This window comes from Anomaloglossus baeobatrachus, chromosome 1, assembly GCF_048569485.1.
Source record: "Anomaloglossus baeobatrachus isolate aAnoBae1 chromosome 1, aAnoBae1.hap1, whole genome shotgun sequence".
Taxonomy (NCBI): Eukaryota; Metazoa; Chordata; class Amphibia; order Anura; family Aromobatidae; genus Anomaloglossus; species Anomaloglossus baeobatrachus.
The window spans coordinates 436150703-436173795 of NC_134353.1; the positions used below are offsets into that span (position 1 = coordinate 436150703).

At 42.4% G+C, this 23093-nt stretch overlaps 1 protein-coding gene across 2 annotated transcripts in view; it reads right to left on the reverse strand.

Annotated features, from left to right (window-relative positions):
- Positions 1-23093, reverse strand: part of GAK (cyclin G associated kinase) — a 414917-nt gene that overhangs the window by 103311 nt on the left and 288513 nt on the right. For both annotated transcript variants that reach the window (XM_075352640.1, XM_075352641.1), the window contains exon 15: positions 19855-19988. In XM_075352640.1, coding sequence (XP_075208755.1) covers positions 19855-19988 — 134 coding nt within the window. The remainder of the gene's footprint in view (positions 1-19854; positions 19989-23093) is intronic.

Below are 23093 nucleotides of genomic sequence, written 5' to 3' on the forward strand. Positions count from 1 at the left end.
GCGGAGATGAGCAGGACGTAACATCCCGCCCACCTCCTTCCTTCTGCATTGCGGCCAGGAGGCAGGTAAGGGGAGCTTCCTCGTTCCTGCGGCGTCACACGAAGCTTTGTGTGCTGCCGCAGGAACGAGGAACAACATCGTTACTGCAGCAGTAACGATATTCGAGAATGGACCCCCATGTCACCGATGAGCGATTTTGCACGTTTTTGCAAAGATGCAAAATCGCTCATAGGTGTCACACGCAACGGCATCGCTAATGTGGCCGGATGTGCGTCACAAATTCAGTGACCCCAACGACCTAGTATTAGCGATATCGTAGCGTGTAAAGCCCCCTTTACTGTGTGACTAAACAACAATGTACAGTCAAGTGGGGTACTGCACCGTTAAGTAAAAATTGTGGACACATTTTGCTGTCATATTTACCCATTTCCCCATGTGAAAATGTAAAATCTGGGGCCAAATACAAAATTTTTGTGGTTAAAATTGAATTATTATTTCTTCATCACCCAATGGTATAAATTCAATACCCTTTAGGTATGGAGGTTGATGGTTAAAATCTTACGATACATGATCCCAATCGCCTATTCAATACGGTGTAGTCATCCTGTCCCCTTTGAGCACCTCAAAGTATGAGGTTTCCACCCCCATGCTTGACAGTTGGGACAGTGTTCTTTGGGTTGTACTCGTCCTTCTTCCTCCAAAAATGGCAAATTGAATTTATACCAAAAAATTCTATTTTGGTCTCACCTGATCTTATGACCTTCTCCCATGCCATCTCTGTATCATCCAGGTGATCACTGGAGAATTTCCAATGGGCCTGGACATGTGCTTGTGTAAGGAGGGGTACCTTGTGTGGCCTGCAGGATGTTAATACATGGCTGTCTTCAGGTCATTGACCAGGTCCTCTTGTGTGTTTTGGGCTGATACCTGACCTTTCTCAGAATCATTCTTTCCCCACAAGGAGAGATCTTGAATGGAGACCCAGAGAGTAAGATTGACAGTCATCTTGTGTGTCTTCCATTTTCTAATAATTGCACCAACAGTTATTGTCTTCTCACCAATCTGCTTGCCTATTGCCCTGATGCCCATCCCAGCCTTGTCTACCATTTTATTACTGGTGTCCTTAGACAGCTCATTGGTCTTGGTGGAGAGGTTGGAGTGTGGTTGTGTAGACAGGTGTCTTTTATACAGGTAAAGGGTTCAAACAGGTGCAATTAACACAGGTAGAGTACAGAGTAGAAGGGCTTCTTAAAAAAATAAACAACATGTTAGAGAGCCAGAACTCTAGCTGGTTGGTAGGATAGTCAAATATATATTTAATGCAATAAAATGCAAAATAACTTTTTAAAAATCATACAATGTCATTTTCTGGGGGCGGGTTTTGGCATGTCACGGTTGAAGTAGAATTATGATAAAAATTACTGACCTTTCAATTCTTTGTAGGTGGGAAAACTTTTAAAATTCTCAGTGTAAACACTTATTTGCCCCACTGTATGTGCTGTGCAGGAAGCATTAGTGTATTCTTTTGTGCTGCACAATTGATGTGGCAGGGAGAAGCCATAAAGCTATGTTCACTCGATGACTATTTGATGTTGCACATTTTCTGCACCTATTAAACAAGGTTACTTGCATTTTTTTATTGCGTTTGTTTTACATGCATTTTTATCATGTTAATGAGGTTAGGATTTGTGGCTGCTTTATTTTTAATACTTCCTGGTATTTGGGGGGGAAAAAAAAAAAGGCAGTCATACTTACCAACACCCAGCAATAAAATATTCACTATAGGATGCAGAAAGGCCCCATGATAGAGGTTGAGGCAGGTGGAAAATACTTATGAAACAACCAATCACTAGCTTATCATTCATGGATGGTGTGGTAGCTTAGCATTACTACACACAGACAAGGCTTGTATTAGGGCACGAGTCACACAGAAAAAAGCGTGATGGCATGTCTAGCTAATAGCCTATTAGTGACACTCATTAGATCACACAGCCATGCAGGGCTACACAGTGTGCAGAATTATTAGGCAAGTTGTATATTAGAGGATTTTTTTTTATTATTGATCAACAACTATGTTCTCAATCAACCAAAAAGACTCAAATATCAAAGCTTAATATTTTTGGAAGTTGGAGTGGGTTTTTTTTTTAGATTTAGCTATCTTAGGAGATATCTGTTTGTGCAGGTAACTATTACTGTGCAGAATTATTAGGCAACTTAATAAAAACCAAATATATTCCCATCTCACTTGTTTATTTTCACCAGGTAAACCAATATAACTGCACAAAATCTAGAAATAAACATTTCTGACATGCAAAAACAAAACCCAAAAAAACAAGTGACCAATATAGCCACCTTTCTTTCTGATGACACTCAACAGCCTACCATCCATAGATTGTCAGTTTCTTGATCTGTTTACGATCAACATTGTGTGTAGCAGCCACCACAGCCTCCCAGACACTGTTCCGAGAGGTGTACTGTTTTCCCTCCCTGTAGATCTTACATTTTATGAGGGACCACAGGTTCTCTATGGGGTTCAGATAAGGTGAACAAAGGGGCCATGTCATTATTTTTTCATCTTTTAGACCTTTACTGGCCAGCCACGCTGTGGAGTAGTTGGATGCATGTGATGGTGCATTGTCCTGCATGAAAATCATGCTTTTCCTGAACTATACCAACTTCTTCCTGTACCACTGCTTGAAGAAGTTCTCTTCTAGAAACTGGCAGTAGGTCTGGGAGTTGAGCTTCACTCCATCCTCAACCCGAAAAGGTCCCACAAGTTCATCTGTGATGATACCAGCCCATACCAGTACTCCACCTCCACCTTGCTGGCGTCTGAGTCGGAGTGGAGCTCTCTGCCCTTTACTGATCCAGCCTCTGGCCCATTCATCTGGCCCATCAAGAGTCACTCATTTTATCAGTCCATAAAACCTTTGAAAAATCAGTCTTAAGATTTCTTGGGCCAGTCTTGACGTTTTAGCTTATGTTTTTTGTTCAAAGGTGGTCATTTTTCAGCCTTCCTTACCTTGGCCATGTCCTTGAGTATGGCACACCTTGTGCTTTTTGATACTCCAGTAATGTTGCAACTCTGAAATATGGCCAAACTTGTGGCAAATGGAATCTTGGCAGCTTCACGCTTGATTTTCCTCAATTCATGGGCAGTTATTTTGCGCCTTTTTTGCCCAACACGCTTCTTGCGACCCTGTTGGCTATTTGCCATGAAACGCTTGATTGTTTGGTGATCACGCTTCAAAAGTTTGGCAATTTCAAGACTGCTGCATCCCTCTGCAAGACATCTCACAATTTTGGACTTTTCAGAACCAGTCAAATCTCTCTTCTGACCCATTTTGCCAAAGGAAAGGAAGTTGCCTAATAATTAAGCACACTTTATATAGGGTGTTGATGTCATTACACCACACCCCTCCTCATTACAGAGATGCACATCACCTGATTTACTTAATTTGTAGTTGGCTCTCATGCCTATACAGCTTGGAGTAGGACAACATGTATAAAAAGTATCATGTGATCAAAATACTAATTTGCCTAATAATTCTGCACACAGTGTATTTAAGTTAACCCACTGACGAGTACAGGCAGGTAAGTACACACAGTGTGCAACTTATGCGTGGGCATATGACCTGCATCTTTACGTGTCTACATTCTAGAATCAGCAAAGCACCACTTTGATTTCTGTCTATTGTGTACATAATTGCACATTGATGCATTCACCTTTTTCTGGAAGCCTAAGCACAAGATGAAAGTTGGCACCTCACCAATTCCAATTGTGGAATGCCCAACCATAAGAAGTACTAATGGCTGACACTATAATAAAGTTTATAAAAGGATTGGGTGATTTCCTCAGTACACACAACATTGTCTGTTATAAATGATTTAGTGACACAATATACATGTATAACTGGTGGAGGAAGGGTGAACTAGATGGACCTAGGTCTTTTTCAACCTACTGTATGTAACCCTCATAACATGATGCATAATTCCCTTTCAGGGTGACTAGGCATGAAGCTGCTGCCACCTTGTCTGCCTGTGAGGCTTACAGCTGGACTTCATAGGAAAATGGGACTTTGTCTACATACTGCAGTATATCTATTGCATTATATAGGACAAGCAATCAGCTGATCAAAGGTTCAAGTATGCTTAGTTGATAAATATAGAAAAACTTATAAATACACCTATAATTCCAATTCATATACTCAAACCAAAAAGCAACTTTAATAAATATCTACAAAAACACGATTTTTACATGGGTAAAAATATCTTTATTGATACAACTGATTAAAATATATATTCATGGGGGCATGGCTTGCCAATGGCTCGATAGGACGTGCGCTGCTGGCTCCCTGCCAACCTACTCAGTTTGCTATGATTAACGGTCCCCAGACACGAACCAACCTCATGGGGAGATGCAGGAAAGCCCCGGGATCTGGTGCGAACCCTGACTGAGCCTCGACCGCCATGGACCGCTTCCTGGCCCACAGCGCTTTTCAGGGCGCAGGATGCTCCGGATACAAGATGGCGTCGGATGGGGAGTCAAGCTACTCACCATAGAGGGAAGCGCTGGAATGTGGAGCAGCCTCACAGATCCAGGGAGAGGACTCTGAAGATGACATGAGGGATGCGGAGGGCCTTACGCTGGGGAAGATTAGCAAGCAGGTCCAGTCTCTTCCTACTAAAAAGGGACTTGGAGGGGTTCGCCTGAAGGCTGGACTCCTCATACAAAAAGGAGCTCCAGACCCTGAAAACAGAATTCACTGTCAGGGTGGAGCTAGTAGAGGAATCTTAGAGCACTGAACTAAAAACTGCAAGCCCATAGAGAGATCCTTCTTTCCACCACTTCCAGGCTAGATGCTCTCACTTCTAATTTGGAGGACCTTGAAACCCATAATAGACGGAATAACATCCGTATTAGAGGCGTCTCTAAAAAATTACCCTTCCTGAGCTGGAACCAGCTGTGCAGCAGCTCTTTGCACAGATACCGGAGAGCGAGAGCACTGGCCCTATAGAGCTGGACAGACTCCACAGAGCACTTGGTCCCCGGCCCTCTTCCGACTGCCAGCTCAGAGACATCATCTGCAGGGTCCACTTTTTCAGTGTCAAGGAATCCCTAAGTTCTGGGACCAGGGGAAAAGGTCCTATTCCTTTTATTGACTCGCAGGTTATCTTGTTGCTAGACGTGGCCAGGTTGCTACAACTTAGGAGGCCTCTTAAACCACTCCTGCTCAGCTTCAAGGACAAGGATATACCATACCAGTGGGTTTTCCCCTTCCAGGTAATTGCCTTCAAAAATGGAAAATAAGCAACTCTATGCTCCCTAGGAGACCTTCCAGGATTCCTTGGAACCTTCAAGCTCCGAATGGTTGACCTCCCGGAGTGGCCGAGAACACTTCAACTCCCCCCTAAACCCCAGAGATGGCTGCAGGCATAGAGAGCAAAAAAGAAAAATGCGGGACCTGAGGCTACAGGTAGAGTTACATGAGTTACTGGAACTGACCGTGCTGGTCTCTCACCTTGTCTCAGGACTTTTTGATCTTATTCGTGACTACAGCCTGTCTGTTGCAACATCCAAGTTGACAGTACTGATAAACAGAATATTATTACTGTTACAATTATTCAGTATTTACCTCTCTCTCCCTTAGGTTCAAGTTTGTCTACCTAAAATTGCTGTGCCTTGACAGATCTTTCCCTTTCATTAGGTCAACATTGGTTCCTGCATAACTTGCACCGTATTTCACCCCTCCGTCTCTTATATAGTTATAATGTTCCGTGATAAGAGGGGACTGTCTTTTCCAGCAGGGCTGTGGAGTCGGTAAGCCAAACCACCAACTCAAACTCAAGACTCCCTCATACAGTTGAAACTAGAAGTTTCCATCCACTAACAAAGTTGTTTTTAACACTGACATGAAGTCAGAATAAACCTTTCCCGTTTTAGGTCAATTAGAAACTAAAATTATTTATATTTACCAAATGCCAGAATAGCGAGAGAGAATGTTTTAAAGGCATTTTTATTACTTTCTGCAGATTCAAAAGTTTCCCTCCATATCATTAGTATTTGGTACCATTGCCCTTAAACAGTATGACTTGGGTCAAACATTTTGGATCTCCTTCCACAAGCTTCTCACGATAGTTGATAGAATTTGGGCCCATTCCTCCTGGCAGAACTAGTGTAGATAGGCCATGTTTGTAGGTCATCTTGCACCGACCTTTCCAGCTTTGCCCATAAATTTTCAATAAGATTGAGATCAGAGTTTTGTGATGGCCACACCAAAACATTGATTTTATTGTTAAGCCACTTTGTAACCAGTTTGGCAGTATGCCTCGAGTCATTGTTTATTTGGCAGACCCATTTCCGCCCAAGATTTAAGTTCCTGGCTGATGTCTTGAGATGTTGCTTCAGTATTGCCACAATCTTTCCTCACGATGCCATCTATAATGTGAAGTGCACCAGTCCCTTCTGCAGCAAAACAACCCCACAACATGATTCTGCTGCTCCCGTGTTTCACAGTTCGGATGGTGTTCTTAAGCTTCAAAGCTTCTCCCTTTTTCCTACAAGCATAACGATGGTCATTATGGCCAAACAGTTCAATTTTAGTTTTGAGAGACCACAGGATAGGTCTCCAAAAGTTAAGGTCTTTGTTCCTGCGTGCAGTTGCAAACATTAATCTGTCTTTTTTATGTTTCTTTTGGAGTAATGGTTTCTTCCTGGCAGAGTGGCCTTTTAGCCCATGTTGATACAGTACTAGTTTCACTGTGGCTTATGACACAATCCTACTAGCTTCCGCCAGCATCTTCACAAGGTCTTTTGCTTTTAGTTTTGGCTTTATATGCAGAAGTCTGACCACAGCACGTTTATCTCTGGTACACAGAACCCATCTCCTTCCTGAGCGGTATGGCTGGACATTCCCATCTTGTTTGTAGTTGTGTATAATGGTTTGTACAGTTGAACGAGGCACCTTCAGGTATCTGGAAATTGCACCCAAGGATGAACCAGACTTGTGCAAGTCCACAGATCTCTTCCTGAGATCTTGGCTGATTTCTTTTGACTTTCCCATGATTCTACATAAAGAAGCAGTGTGTTTCAGGTGTGCATTAAAATACATCCACAGGTGTGTCTCTAATTAATTCAGATGTTGCCAATAAACCTATTAGAAAGCTACTAAACACATTACATCATCATATGGGTTATCCCATATTGTTTAAAGGCATAGTACTCTTAAGGGTACTTTACACGCTGCGATATCGGTACCGATATCGCTAGTGAACGGCACCGCTCCCGTCGGTTGTGCGTCACGGGCAAATAGCTGCCTGTGGTGCACAACATCGTTTACACCCGTCAGACGGACTTACCTTCCCTGCGACGTTGCTCTGGCCAGCGATCCGCCTCCTTTCTAAGGGGGCAGTTTGTGCGGCGTCACATGGCAGCCATCCAATAGAAGCGGAGGGACGGAGATGAGTGGGCGGAAGATCCCGCCCACCTCCTTCCTTCTTTTCCGGTGGATGCAGGTAGGAGATCTTCGTCGTTCCTGCGGTGTCAGACGTAGCGATGTTGTTTGTCGTTCCTTCGGCATCACACAATATCGTACCTGCACCAGCAACGATATTTGTGTCAAGATGCAACGATATTTCACTTTTTTGCGCTCGTTGATAGTCGCTCCTTGGTGTCACACGCTGCGATGTCACTAACGGCACCGGATGTGCGTCATTAACGACGTGACCCCGACGATATATCGCTAGCGAAATTGCAGCGTCTAAAGCACCCTTTAGTGTATGTAAACTTTTGACTTAAAGAAAAAAAAAAAAAAAAGGGACTTAAAACATTTTCTCTCTCATTATTCTGGCATTTGGCAAATATAAATAATTTTAGTTCCTAAGTGACCTAAAACGGGAAAGGTTTATTTTGATTTCATGTCAGACAGTGCAAAAAAATATGCAGATAGGTCTTTTTAGTGTGTGTAAACATCTGGTTTCAACTGTACATGACTCAGGTTTGTGATAAATTTACAGTAGTAAAATGGTAACATCACTACTTATATCATGCAGCTGAAGTGCAGCACAGATTTATCTCAACTAAAAGCCTGGATTCTTTGATCAGGAATAGAACAGACATTTATAGAACCTTTCTCAACTTTCCAAAATTCTGAAAAAATATTCATCACATACTGCATTAAACTGCTGTACACAATTTATTAAATTTTTTTTTTTGAGTCAGAACCTGTCCATTTTATACCCACTCCAACTCAGACTCCACCAAAATGGACACCAACTCCGACTCCACAGCCCTGTTTTCCAGAGTCAGAGCTTAGTCATAGCTAGTTAAGTTGGGTAAGGGGGGTAGCCTGCCTGCCTGTTGGTTTCCTCCTCCCCCCTCCTCAGAGTGCTTCAGGTTGAAAATTCTACCCTACCTAGCACGCACGGTTCTCGAGGCTCTTAGTCTCTATTTCTATTTCTTTTTCCCTCTATTCTTTCCTTTCTTTTAGATGCATCCCTCTATGTTTCCCCTTTCTCCTCTGTTTCTTCTTGGCACTGTTTGCCCCCCCCCCCCCTCAAATCAGCTGTCCTGTCCTGCTCAAACTGGCTCCACTCTACATGTCCTGTGATAATGTGGCCCACTCTCTTAAATGGATAACCTTAAATTGTGCTCCTTCAACGTCAGAGGTCTAAACATGCCAGGAAAAAGTAGGCAGATCACCTACATGAGTCAAAAGAAAAGAGTCTCCGTTTTACAATTGCAGGAGACACATTTTCGTTCAAATGCTGTCCCCAAAATGCTGAATAAACACTACCCCACCTGGTTTCACAGTACAAACCCAGACTCCAAGTCTAAAGGGGTTTCTATTGCTTTCCACAGATCTTTTCTACCTGCCATATGAAACTCTCTTATTGATCCCCTAGGTTGTTACATATTCCTGCAGGTGTCTTGGTCGAAGAGGACGTTTGTAACCAATGTCTACAGCCCTAACCAGAACCAGAGGAAGTTTCATGCGGAATGCCTGAATGTGCTCTATGACTTTGCAGGGCCCTCCCCGATGGTCTTAGGAGGATACTTTAATCTCCCATTGGCGCCTCTGGTAGAAGTATTGTCAGGTAGGACCTCATACCCCCTCTCTGCCATTAGAGGACTTAGGAAAACTGTGCATGACATGCAATTGACAGATGTCTGGAGGGTCCTTCACCCTGAGGTCAGAGATTACAGAGATTATAGGTACTACTCTTCAGTCCATTCAATATATAGTAGGATTGACTTTCTCCCACTCTCTTCTACACTGTGTGAAGAATTATTAGGCAAATGAGTATTTTGACCACATGATAATTTTTATACATGTTGTCCTACTCCAAGCTGTATAGGCTTGAGAGCCAGCTACCAATTAAGTAAACCAAGTGATGTGCAAATCTGTAATGAGGAGGGGTGTAGTGTAATGACATCAACACCCTATATAAGGTGTGCTTAATTATTAGGCAAATTCCTTTCCTTTGGCAAAATGGGTCAGAAGAGAGATTTGACGGGCTCTGAAAAGTCCAAAATTGTGAGATGTTTTGCAGGGAGATGCAGCAGTCTTGAAATCGCCAAACCTTTGAAGCGTGATCACCAAACAATCAAGCATTTCATGGCAAATAGCCAACAGGGTCGCAAGAAGCGTGTTGGGCAAAAAAGGCGCAAAATAACTGCCCATGAATTGAGGAAAATCAAGCGTGAAGCTGCCAAGATGCCATTTGCCACAAGTTTGGCCATATTTCAGAGCTGCAACATTACTAGAGTATCAAAAAGCACAAGGTGTGCCATACTCAAGGACATGGCCAAGGTAAGGAAGGCTGAAAAACGACCACATTTGAACAAAAAACATAAGCTAAAATGTCAAGACTGGGCCAAGAAATATCTTAAGACTGATTTTTCAAAGGTTTTATGGACTGCTAAAATGAGTGACTCTTGATGGGCCAGATGGATGAGCCAGAGGCTGGATCAGTAAAGGGCAGAGCGCTCCACTCCGACTCAGACGCCACCAAGGTGGAGGTGGAGTACTAGTATGGGCTGGTATCATCAAAGATGAATTTGTGGGACCTTTTCGGGTTGAGGATGGAGAGAAGCTCAACTCCCAGACCTACTGCCAGTTTCTGGAAGACAACTTCTTCAAGCAGTGGTACAGGAAGAAGTTGGTATCGTTCAAGAAAAACATGATTTTCATGCAGGACAATGCTCCATCACATGCATCCAACTACTCCACAGCGTGGCTGGCCAGTAAAGGTCTAAAAGATGAAAAATAATGACATGGCCCCTTTGTTCACCTGATCTGAACCCCATAGAGAACCTGTGGTCCCTCATAAAATGTAACAGTGTCTGGGAGGCTGTGGTAGTTGCTGCACGCAATGTTGATCGTAAACAGATCAAGCGACTGAATCTATGGATGGTAGGCTGTTGAGTATCATCATAAAGAAAGGTGGCTATATTGGTCACTAATATTTTGGGGTTATGTTTTTTCCTGTCAAAAATGTTTATTTCTAAATTTTCTGCAGTTATATTGGTTTACCTGGTGAAAATAAACAAGTGAGATGAGAATATATATGGTTTTTAGTATAAAATCCACTCCCACTTCCAAAAATATTAAGCTTTGATATTTATGAGTCTTTTGGGTTGATTGAGAACATAGTTGTTGATCAATAATATAAAAAAATCCTCTAAAACACAACTTGCCTAATAATTCTGCACACAGTGTAGACCTACATATTGAGGCTGAGATTGGATCAATGCTATGGTCGGACCACGTTCCCATTTTTCTTTCTCTCGCGATGGGTTCCAAATGCAGATCAGGTTTTACCTGGCAGTTTAATGAGAATCTTTTACAGGACCTGACCTGTGTGGTCGCTATTCAGTGTACTATGCATGACTTTATATCCAACCATGAACACGATCTCTCCTCACTTGCAATTAAATGGAAAGCCCTAAAATGTACCCCGAGAGGCGTCCTCAAATCCCACGGTGCTAGTCTCAAAAAGGAACTTGCATAAGAGATCAGGGCCCTGCTAGAACACATAGCTTTGCTAGAATCCCAACACAAGCATAGCCTACCCTCTTCTATTATGGCCCAATTGTCCACCGCTCATCAAAAATTGCTTTCACTTAGAAAAAGCACGTAGCTTCCGAGAGCGAGTGAGAAGTAGATTCTACCTACTTGGAGATAGGAGTGGTAAGTTGCTTTCCAGGCCACTACATCCATGCAACTGTAATAACTACATCCATTCCATTCAAAACTCCTCTAAAATAAAAGTACATGCTACACAGGACATTGCTGTGGGGCTTTTGGGAGTACTATGAGTCTCTCTACAACATTAAAAGCCACTACGCTGAACTCTCACCCCCCAATCTTAAGAGATAAAATCCACACCTATCGTCGCTCCAAGAAGCTCTCTCTTACACCAAACAACTCCTTGCTGGACCTGGAGAGGGATTTCACCTTGGAGCAAGTATCCGCAGTCATTAAAAGTGCCAAACCAGGTAAAAGTCCTGGGCCAGATTGATTTACATCTGGCTTTTATAACCTTTTGGGATCTTCTTTGAGCACTCTTTTCTCACTTTGTGGTTCCTTTCGCCTCCAGGCACTTAAAGCACACAGCTCTGTTAAACTTAAGCCAGGGAAGGACACCTCCCTCTGTGGCAGCAACCACCCAATTTCCCTCAAACACAGACATAGGCTATGTGCGCACATGTGCGTATTACATGCAGTTACGCTGCGATCTGCACCACAGCGTAACTGCATGCGTCTTGTGTCCCCTGCACAGTCTATGGAGATTGTGCAGGAGCCGTGCGCACATGGCATATTAGAACGCAGCGATTCGGCTGCTGCCCGAATCACTGCGTTCTAAGAAGTGACATGTCCCTTCTTCCATGCGCTTTGCATGCTGCCTATAGGGAGAGGCACCATGCAAAGCGCACGAATTCTGCAGGCACCATGCGCTTCAGAACGCAGCTTTTCAGCTGCGCTCTGAAGCGCACCTTTTCTGTGCGGAGCAGAGCGCACACGTGCGCACATAGCCTTAAAGCTATTTTCCAAGCTAATCGCAAATAGGCAGTGGAACCTTCTACCAACAGTGATAAATCCCGACCAGGTCGGGTTCATCCTAGGCAGGGAAGTTAGAGACAATGTCATCAAAACTGTATCTCTGATAGGACAGGTAGGTGGGATGACCTCTCCCATGTGCATCATTTCCATAGATGCTGAAAAAGCCTTCGACAGGGTGCACTGGGAATTCCTATTTCAGGCTCTCCGTCACATAGTCATCTAAAATGTAATGCTAAGTAGAATTTCTGCTCTCTATTCCTGTCCCATGTCTTAAGTTAAGGTCAATGGCATGTTGTCGCCTTGCAGATCAACAAGGGCACACGGCAAGGGTGTTCATTGTCACCCCTGCTTTATGTTATCTGTATGGAATTTTGGGCAGAAGCTATAAAAAATAACTCAAGCAAGGGAGTCCTTCTTAAGACCACAGAACATAACCTCTATTTATTCGCAGATGATCTTCACTTGTACATCACCTACCCTTTAGTTAGCCTTCCACATAAAATGTCGGAGTTTCGGGAACATGGACATTTAAGAAACTTCACAATTAATTCACAAACCAGGAGATAAATATTAAATTTACCTCAATCCCTCGTAGCCCAATTGCGAACATCTTTTCCCTTTAAATGGCAGAGTCCCTCACATACATGGGAGTCAAAATCTAAGCACATGTTGCAAGCCTCTATTCTCTGAATTTTGCTACTGCTCTACATTCTGCCGAACAGAACCTCAAAAAGTGGAGTAAACTTCACTTGTTTTGGTTCAGCAGGAGAAGTGCAATTAAGATGGACTGTCTTGCCAATTTTCCTGTATTTCTTCAAAACCCTCACCATCTGCCTCCCGGTATCCTTCTTTTCTCATTTCAAGAAACCAATTAATAAATGTATCTGGGCATCTAAGTGGCTGCGACTGTCCTTCCAGCTACTCACTAGTCCTCGGAAGTATGGCCTCTATAGGAAATGTTATTAATTTTAGTTTGTTAGGGACTGTCCCAGATGGGTACACCGTGATGAGGTGGGACAGCTTCTTACCTTTTTGCAAAAATGTATATACTAAGAACCCTGTTATTAAGCACTTGCAATTTATTTATTTATAGTCAAGGTATTTTTCAAACAATTTTTCGCTGTTTTTTTTTTTTTCTAGTCTTGAGGCTGCCATTCACATGCTTGTAATGTTGCATGTTTACTGAACATTTGTTACAGCTCAGTTTATTTTGGTGTTTTTCGTCTGTTTTCTTGCTTTAGTGCAAGATGGGGGTGCAGCCCTCCTTATAGTGAGACTGGGCAATCAATTTGCTTCCCACTTTGCTGTGTATTTAATCTGGGATCCAGCTGACCACTTGCTACCATTCACATTGGAGTTTAGATAGACACAAGTCAGGTACAGAAAATGTTTTTAATTTTAGTTTGTTAGGGACTGTCCCAGATGGGTACACCGTGACGAGGTGGGACAGCTTCTTACCTTTTTGAAAAAATGTATATACTAAGTACCCTGTTATTAAGCACTTGCAATTTATTCATTTATAGTCAAGGTATTTTTCAAACAATTTTTCTCTTTTTTTTTTCTATAGGAACATGTATACTCGACCAATTCCATCACAGAGGCAAGAAGAGATGGGTGGACATGAAATATGACATATCTAGATACAGCCTTCTGGTTCTTATATGGTCTCAGCATGCTCCACCTGTCTCCCACATAACGTCCTCCTTCCTTATCGAAAATCTAGCCTGTTTCATTAGACAAGGTTATGTGCACACACTGCGTTTTTTTCGACGCTGCGTTTGTGCGTTTTTAGCGATAAAAACGCACAGAAACGCAGCGTCTTTAAAAACGCATAGAAAACGCATGCGTTTTTACTGCGTTTTGGGCTGCGTTTTTCTCACTGCATTTTTCTGCGCTTTTTTATCAGTGAAGATTGCCATTAAAGATTGTTGGGAAAAAAAAAAAAAAGGTCTGATGTCATTTCCTTCTTCCATATGTTCTTCATTCTCCACTAGTGGATGCAGGAGAGCAGACAGCAGCTGCAGAACTACAAGGCTCAGCATCCTCCATCCAATAGTGTATGCAGGAGAGCAGACAGCAGCTGTCAAACTACAAGGCTCAGCATCCTCCTTCCACGACTGTATGCAGGATTTCTTTGCCCCCCCAAACAAAAAAAATGACGTGGGCTTCGCTATATTTTTGTATGCTAGCCGGGTACAGCAGGCAGGTACGGGCTTCCCCCAACCCCCAGCTGCCTATTTGTACCCGGCTGGGAACCAAAAATATAGAGAAGCTTTTTTTTTTTTTTTTTAATTATTTCATGAATTTCATGAAATAAAAAAAAAAAAAATGACGTGAGCTTCGCCTAATTTTTGTGTTCAGCCGGGTACAACTAGGCAGCTGGGGATTGGAATCCACAGTGCAGGGTGCCCATGCTTTCTGGGCACCCCCGCTGCGAATTGCAGTCCGTAGCCACCCCAGAAAATGGCGCTTTCATAGAAGCGCCATCTTCTGGCGCTGTATCCAACTCTTCCAGCTGCCCTGGTGATGGTGGCTCGCTGGGTAATAATGGGGTTAGGGCTAGCTTTAAATTATCAGCTGGCCCTAAGCCCAAAATTCATAGTGTCACGCCAATATTAGACATGGCCACCATGAATTTCTAGGACAGATAAAAAAAAAACAAACACACAGAAAAATATTTTTATTAGAAATAAAACACAACACAATTAGTGACTCCATCTTTATTGAAATAAAGAACCACCCTCCGCAGTAATCCTGGGTCAAGGGTCCCGCGCCGTCCAATCCGGATCCAATATCATCTGATCAGTTTGCTGGAAGGCAAAGCGATCAGATGTGTCAGGTTCCAGGATATGAATCACATCACACAGCAGCTGATTGTATAAAAGCCATTTATACAATTCAGCTGATGCATCAGTGCAAAAAAAAAAAAAAAATACTCACTTATGTGCTGATTACCGGCAGCTCCTGGAGCGGAGTCTGATCCCATCCGATCGCTGCAGGAGCTGCCGGTAATCAGTGATGAAGTCTCCTGACGGCATCCGCTGATAGGTTAAGCCGGCCAGGCGCCGGCGTCACCCCGAGACTTACGATCAGGTGACTGCATCAGGTGACTGCATCAGGTGATCCATCGCCAGGTCCTGCAGGCATACGTACCCGGGGAGACTGCACACAGCCGGAGCGGCGGCGTTACCGGGAAAGGAGCGGGGAGCGGGCATGGCACCGGGAGTCTGCAGACAGGTGAGTATGACATTAATTTTTTCTACTGTTCACTTTTGATTTCGCAGCTGCCTCCACCTCCCGCCCAGACATGGCGCTGCACGGGAGCAGACATGCACAGGACTGGAGGTGGAAGCGGCGGTGACGGTACCGGGAGGATTCACGCTTCTGTATTTACTGACAGAAGGAATCCTCTTCCTGTACATGTCACTTTACTACCCACCTCCTGCGTTTATAGCTGCGTTTTTGGTGGTTAGAAACGCAACAAAACGCACCAAAACGCAGCTGTAATAATTTGCGTTTCTCATTGCCTCTTTCAACATCCCATTGCACTCAATGGATGAAAAACGCGGTGAAAAACGCGGGAACAATTGACATGCTGCGTTTTTGTGGTCACCACAAAAACGCAGCTGAAAAAAAACGCTGTGTGCAGACAGCAAAAATGAAAACTCAGACTTTGCTGGGGGAAGCAAAGTCATGCAGTTTTCTGGGCAAAAACGCACCCGAAAAACCCGCAAAAACGCCGTGAAAAACGCACTGTGTGAACTTACCCTTACGCCGTTCCTCAGTTCTTAGCCCCCTCATCCTTATTTATGACAACCTACTCTTCCCAGAGGGGCTTAACAGAACTACTTTCCTACATAAGCGTAGAACTGATTGCCCTAAAATATCTGATCTTTGTTCCCCGTCCACAATTATACCAGTCAACGACCTTTTTCAGGACTCCAGAACCCCTTAAGATGCGTGGTTTTTCCATAGACAATTGCAGAGCTACATGAGATCACTCTCCCCTCAGGAAAACGTTTTTCAGCCACTTATGCCCTTTGAATTACTCTGCTTAGCGAAGGTCTCTTCAGAACATACTGTCTCACTGTTATACAAAATCTTCTTGGATGGCCAGTTTGCACGGGTGGATCCTCATTTTCTTTTCCAAGTGGGAGGTCATTTTAGGTAGACCAATGTTTATAAACCTATATTGATCGCTACTCAAAAAAGAACCAATACAAATCATAATGGCTATGTAGTTCACAGTGAACCCAATCTAAACCTACAAAACTGCAACAATGCAATTTTAGAAAATCTTTATTAAAGCATAAAAAAATATATATAATAAAATGATAAAAAATGTGCACAGCAAGACATGACATGTGGAGGAACAACAATACACAAGAAAATGTAATCGTAATAATCCCACAGTAGGTAACAACAATGGGCAGTAAAGTCTATCATGATGTAAACAGTAATAAGTACTATACCAATAAATGTTAAACCTGACATGGGAGAAAAAAATAGATTAACAGGTAAACTACCCATCCAAACAAACCCTGATGTACAAAAGCAAGTAGCCACGTACAAAATTACTAGGATAAATGTATCAAATATTGAAAAGTTGATCCATGCCAAACGAACACCCTCCCTAGCAAATGGATAATAGATGGAAATGAGACAGCATGACTATAATAATCGTAACGGATATAATAATGCAATGGCTAATTATACCAAAAGTATAAGATATATAATGTATATAATGAAGAGTGTCAGGAAGTAACACACCTATCAAAAATAAATACCAGTAAGTAATGCCATTAGAATCCAAATGTAAAAGTATGGGCAAAAAAAGGAAAGATAGGAGTCTTGACACACTACATCATAAACAAATACCCGGCCATATGCAGATATAATAAGTATCCCAAATAATTAAATGCTGTATGTTACCACAGACACCCTGACGCGTTTCGCCATAGGTTTATCCAAGCACCCTTGGATAAATGCATATAGCTGCACAAAAAAAAGCGAATAATGTATAAGGAAACTCTGGTATTGCATTACTGCTATAGGACTTGACTACCATATCTTTCAGAGTCATGGCTCTCCAGAGTCATTACACTCCACCTCCCTCCACATTTTTGGGCTCGTCTAAGGGACGAAAATGGGGATCATATTTTTGTGGGGACTGTGGAGTCTGTACGCAAAAGGAAAGAGCGTTTACTTTTCATGATTCTTCGAATTCTAGGAACTATAGAATAGTTCATAACATCAGTTGCAGGATGACATTTGAGGTCTATTGGGCTAAGTGCCCTTGTGAGCTCATATATCTGGGCCTTACTTCCCGTGAATTTAGAGTGCGTGTTCTCGAACACATAAGGGACATCAAAAGAGCTGCCAAGATTGAGAAACCAGAGGAACTGGATGATCTAAAAAGTATACCTAGACACTAAGGAAAAACATAATTGTAACTGGCGCCTTTTAAAATTCAGAGGAATTGACATAATATATCCTGGCCCAAGGGGTGGTGATCATAAGAAAGCTCTAGCCCAGAAAGAGGTTAGATGGATCACCATGCTAGAGTCTGAAAAACTGAAAGGCTTGAATGATTTGGTTACCTTTAAACCATTTTTATGATGTTAGATGTGTTCCAATTTACTATTATTTTTTGTTGCTGCCCGTGTTCATGTGCTCTTTTTTGAATATCTTTCTCTGTTTTATGTTTTGTGAGGTGCTGGGCAGTGTTGTCTTTGGTCAGTATTTTCTGGTATTCATACCCAGGTTACAGCATTATCAATGTATATCAGCCTCTAATGGAGGATGTGTGTGTCATGGCTGCAATTTAATCTCCTTAAGCTGCTTTCACACTACGTTTTTTTAACATGCGTCATGAATTTTCTAACGCAAAAACAGATCCAGTGCAAATGCGTTTTCATTTCAATGCATTTGCAATGGACTTGCGTCAACATGCGTTCACCTGCGTTTGTGTGCGTTATAATAAGGATCCAGGGACTTGCAGTTTTTTAACTTTTTTCAAAAACGCTACTTGTAGCGTTTTTTGAGCTGCGTCCAATTACTGCAAATTGCTGGATCCTGACTAAACAGCATGCAAACGCATGTGAACGCTGGCATGCTGATAGACAGGATCCTGCTTGCTCTAATAAGCATGCACAGAAACCAGCCTCGCATGATCAGTCTTCTCTATCCCTCTCTCTCCCTCCCTCTCTCTCCACTCTCCCCCGCCTGAGAGCGGAGGACGCTCGTAACCGAGGTAAACATCGGGTAACCGCTGGCTTAGTTACCCGATGTTTATCTTTGTTACGTGTGCAGGGAGCAGGCTCCTAGCAACTGCAGACGCTCGTAACCAATGTAAATATCGGGTATCCAAGCAAGTTACCTGATGTTTACCTTGGTTACGAGCCTCCACAGCTATCAGATGTCGGCTCCCAGTCTTTCATGTTCAGTTCCCCTCACTCCCGATCACGACTACAATGCCCGCCCATAAACTTAAAGTGACAGGATCCTGCAAAATAACACATGTGTTTGCATGCGTTTTTCTTTGCAAAAACAGGATCCGCTTTTGCAGCAAAAAAACGTTCATGACACATGCTAAAAAAACGTAGTGTGAAAGCAGCCTTATAGTGGCATTGTAGCAGTGTGGTTTTTCAATCTGAACTAGTGATGTTATAAAACCCGAAGTATACTGTGATTCATGGACACTTTATAATGCACTGTCACTTTAATTGGGATTTTTGGATTCATGTATATGAACACCGTACTAATGCCTCTGTTTGATTATATACATTGCTAAATATTGAGTACATTGCACTGACACTTTAACCTGTGATTGGGTGTGTATATATACATACTCTATTATAGATACCGGTAAGATTTTTTGGTATCCCTAAAAACTTATTTGTATTGAACTGACCACTTTCTCTTGACTTCAATATACTGACCACACTGCACCAGCTTTTTCTTGTGTGTTTCTATGGGGTTTGTTTTAATCATGTGTGTTCCTTAGCATTAATAAAATCTCTGTATAAACTTCTTTGGTAATCATGCACATAAACTAATAATCTTTAATATTTATGGTTTGTGATTATGCATTGACATTAGTTATGCAAACTCAATATATGCAAAAGATGTAGTTTGGTGAGTTTTGCTTTTTCTATGGCGATTTAATTATGGACCTCTATTTCCTTCTTTGGCTTAGTAAGGAAATTAAACCAACCCATGATTGGAAGAGGTATTGACCATTTATCCCGGATGTTTCATGTACTTAAAGGGCGGATCATTTCTTTCTGTTCGGATGTCATAGGTTATATATAAAAAAAAAAAAGTTTAAAAAGATCCAAGTTGGGGACCACAGTGACAGAGAGAAGACCTTTCCAGCTTCTCACATCACTGCTGCAAGTGATTTAGAGTCTCGCCATGTATGCACATGGGAGGAGACCTGGTAGGCAATTGGAGCGATGCCGGCTCTTCAAACTATAATTTTTCTGAATTGTCAAACAGTGGCAGAAACAAATCTACCTGCTGCAATCGTGTAACCAGACTGATTTCTTGCCGCCCGTGGTCTGGACAGCATGAATCAAGTGCCAGGTTTCCTTTACATGTTTACAAGAGAATCAAGCAACATACTAACAAAACATAGTTCAGTTTAGGTGCACTCTACAAGTCTTATGCACATACATTATGCATCACATAACATGATAATAGAAGCAGCACAAGCAGTCAGGTCTCATAGCATATACAGACATTAAACATTTTTAGTATCTGAAGCCAAAATAATATGAAATGTTACCTTTTATGAGAAGGCCAGATGCCAGGCGGACATCTCTTCATGCTAAACATATATACAGCAGCTTCGGCAGTGGTAAAAAGGCGGCAGAAGCACAGGAAAGAACAAACCACAACAGCAGATGCGGCTCTTCCATCCTAAGAGACAAATATTTAGTACAAAACAAGGCACTATTTTAGGACTATAAAGCATTTTTTGAGAGGTCCTAAACTAATGTAACCCGCCATAAAAAATATATATGAACCGTAACTTTTACTAAAGAATATTACTATACGTCATCTATACCTAATATATAAAATACACACACACACACACACACACACACACACACAAATAGATTTCTCCCAGAAAAACATTGAAATTACATGTTTTGCTATACACTTTTAGCTATACATGATCATTTTCTTTTTGTGTATTGGAACAGCACAAAACACAGAGGGGGGGGGGGGGAAAAGGCAAATTTGGCATAATTTCACACAAAGCCCCTAAAATTGTTTTTACCTTTCCAAAATTGCAGCTAAACAACTTTATTTCAAGCTTGTGATGTTCGTTCAAACAGGTGGCAAGTAACCAGTGGGGACAATATGAAAATCACTGGAAATCAGATAAAAAGGGGAGAAGTTTACTCAATCTTTGCATTGTGTCAGTGTGTGCCACACTCAGCATGGAGAACAGAAAGAGAAGAAGACAACTGTCAAATGGTCTGGAAAACCAAAGTTGCTGAAAAATATCAATAATCTCAAAGTTGTAAATCCATCTCCAGAGATCTTGATGTTCCTTTGACCACAGTGTGCAACATAATCAAGAGGTTTACAACCATTGGCACTGTAGCTAATCTCGCTGGACATAGATGGCAGTGAAAAATTGATGAAAGGTTGCAACACAGCATAGTCTGGATGTTGGATAAGCAGCCCCAATCAAGTTCCAAAGACATTCAAGCTGTTCTGTAGGCACCAGTGTTAAATATCCGTCGACATTTGAATGAAATGAAATACTATGGCAGGCTTCCAAAGAGGACCCCACTGCTCACACAGATCTAAAAAGCTAGATTAAAGTTTGACAAAATGTACGCGAGTAAGCCAAAATCATCCTGGAAAAGGCTCTTGATGACAGATGAAACCAAGATAGAGCTTTTTAGTAAAGCACATAATTCTACTGTTTATCGAAAACGGAATGAGGCCTACAAAGAAAAAAACTCAGTACCTGCAGTCAAATATGGTGGAGGTTCAAACATGCTATAAGCTTGTCTTGCTGTATCTGACACTGGGTGCCTTGACTTTGCAAGGCATCATGAAATCTGAAGATTACCAAAGGATTTTAGGTCGTAATGTAGTGCCCAGTGTCAGAAAACCTAGCTTCCATCCCAGGTCAAGGTGTTCCAAAAGGACAATGATCCCAAACATACTTCAAGACGCCCCCCCCCAGAAATGGATGAAAACATAGCGCTGGAGACTTCTGAAGTGGCCAGCAATGAGTCTGGATCTAAATCCCATTGAACACCTGTGGAGACATCATAAAATTGTTGTTGGGAGAAGGCGCCTTCAAATATGAGAGACCTGGAGCAGTTTGCAAAAGAAAAGTGGTCCAAAATTCCAGGTGAGAGGTGTAAGAAGCTTGTTGATGGTTACAGGAAGCGATTGATTGCACACCCTTTGGAATAAATAACTGCAAACAAATATTAAGTTGAGAAGACCAACAATTTTGTTTGGCCCATTTTTGGGGTTGTGTAAGAAATTATATCCAATTTACTTTTTTCTCCTTTCTGTGTTGCTCCATTGCACTTAAAGGAAATAAACATGTGAATGACAAATTGTGGGAGAAATTCTCAATTTTTTTGGAACACCTTCCAAGGTGCCAACAGTTTTGGTCGGTCACACACACACAATAATATGAAAAACTCTTGTTTTTGCTCCCATTTTCATGAGCTGAACTCAAAGATGTAAAACTTGTTTAAATCTGTGTTATTGTGCAATTCTTTGCCAAAATAATCCATCAACCTCATAAGTGTGGTATACCAAGATGCTGATAAGACAACATGATTATTGCACAGGTGTGCCTTAGGCTGGCAACAATAAAAGACCAATTTATAACGTGCAGTTTTATCACACAGCAGAATGCCACAGATGTTGTAATCTTTGAGGGAGAGTACAATTGGCATGCTGACTGCAGGAATGTCCACCAGAGCTGTTGGCCGTGAATTTGAATGTTCATTTCTCTACCATAAGCTGTATCTAAAGGCGTTTTAGAGAATCTGGAAGTACATCCAACCAGACTCACAACCGCAAACCATGTCCACATTAGCCCAGGACTTCCCCATCCAGCATCTTCACACCAAGATTGTCTGAGGCCAGCCACCCAGACAGCTGCTGCATCAGGTTGCATAACCAAAGGATTTGTACACAAGCTATTTGTACCACTGTCTTGTGGAAGCTCAGCTGCAGGATTATTGTCCTCCATTGGGGTCTCCACCTGATTGCAGTTTGATGTCGTAACAGACACCGTAACACAGGTGCATTTTATTGGTGCCATTTTGAGATACTTTCCCCAGAACCTGAAGCCAGTGAACAATTCATCCACGACCATCACCTCATGCTACAGTATGATAATGCACAGCCACGTTGCAAGGATTTGTACACAATTCCTGGAAGCTGAACGCCCCATTTCTTTCATATTGCATATCTGACACCGTGTTCAAGTTCCTGCCAATATCCAGCAACTTCATACAGCCATTGAAGACTAGTGGACTAGCATTCCAGAGACCACTATTGACAAAATGATCAACTCTTTGGAAAGGTGATATTTTGCAGTGTGTGAGGAAAATGATGGTCACAGCGGATATTGACCGATTTTCTGACACTGCAATAGTATTAAACTGCAAATTTTAGAGTGGCCTTTTATTGTGGCCAGCGTAAAGGTATGTGCCCACGATCAAAACTCGCTGCATTCAGAATGCTGCGGGTCCTGACCTGCGGGGCCGCGTGTCTCCTCCGCAGGAGACCACAGCTGTTTGTACCCATGATCAGGGTTCAGTGCGCTGTGGTCTCCTCGCTGTGTTCTCCCTACGGAGGATGCATGCGAATCTGCAGCAAACAATTGACATGCTGCGGTCTGGCAACATGTACTGCAGGTCAGTGTTTGCTGCGGAAAAAACAAGCACAGTGGGCACGGGATTTATTATAAATCCCGTCCACTATGCTTGTACTGTACAACGCAGTGTTTTAGACGCAGCTGACGTATGCTGC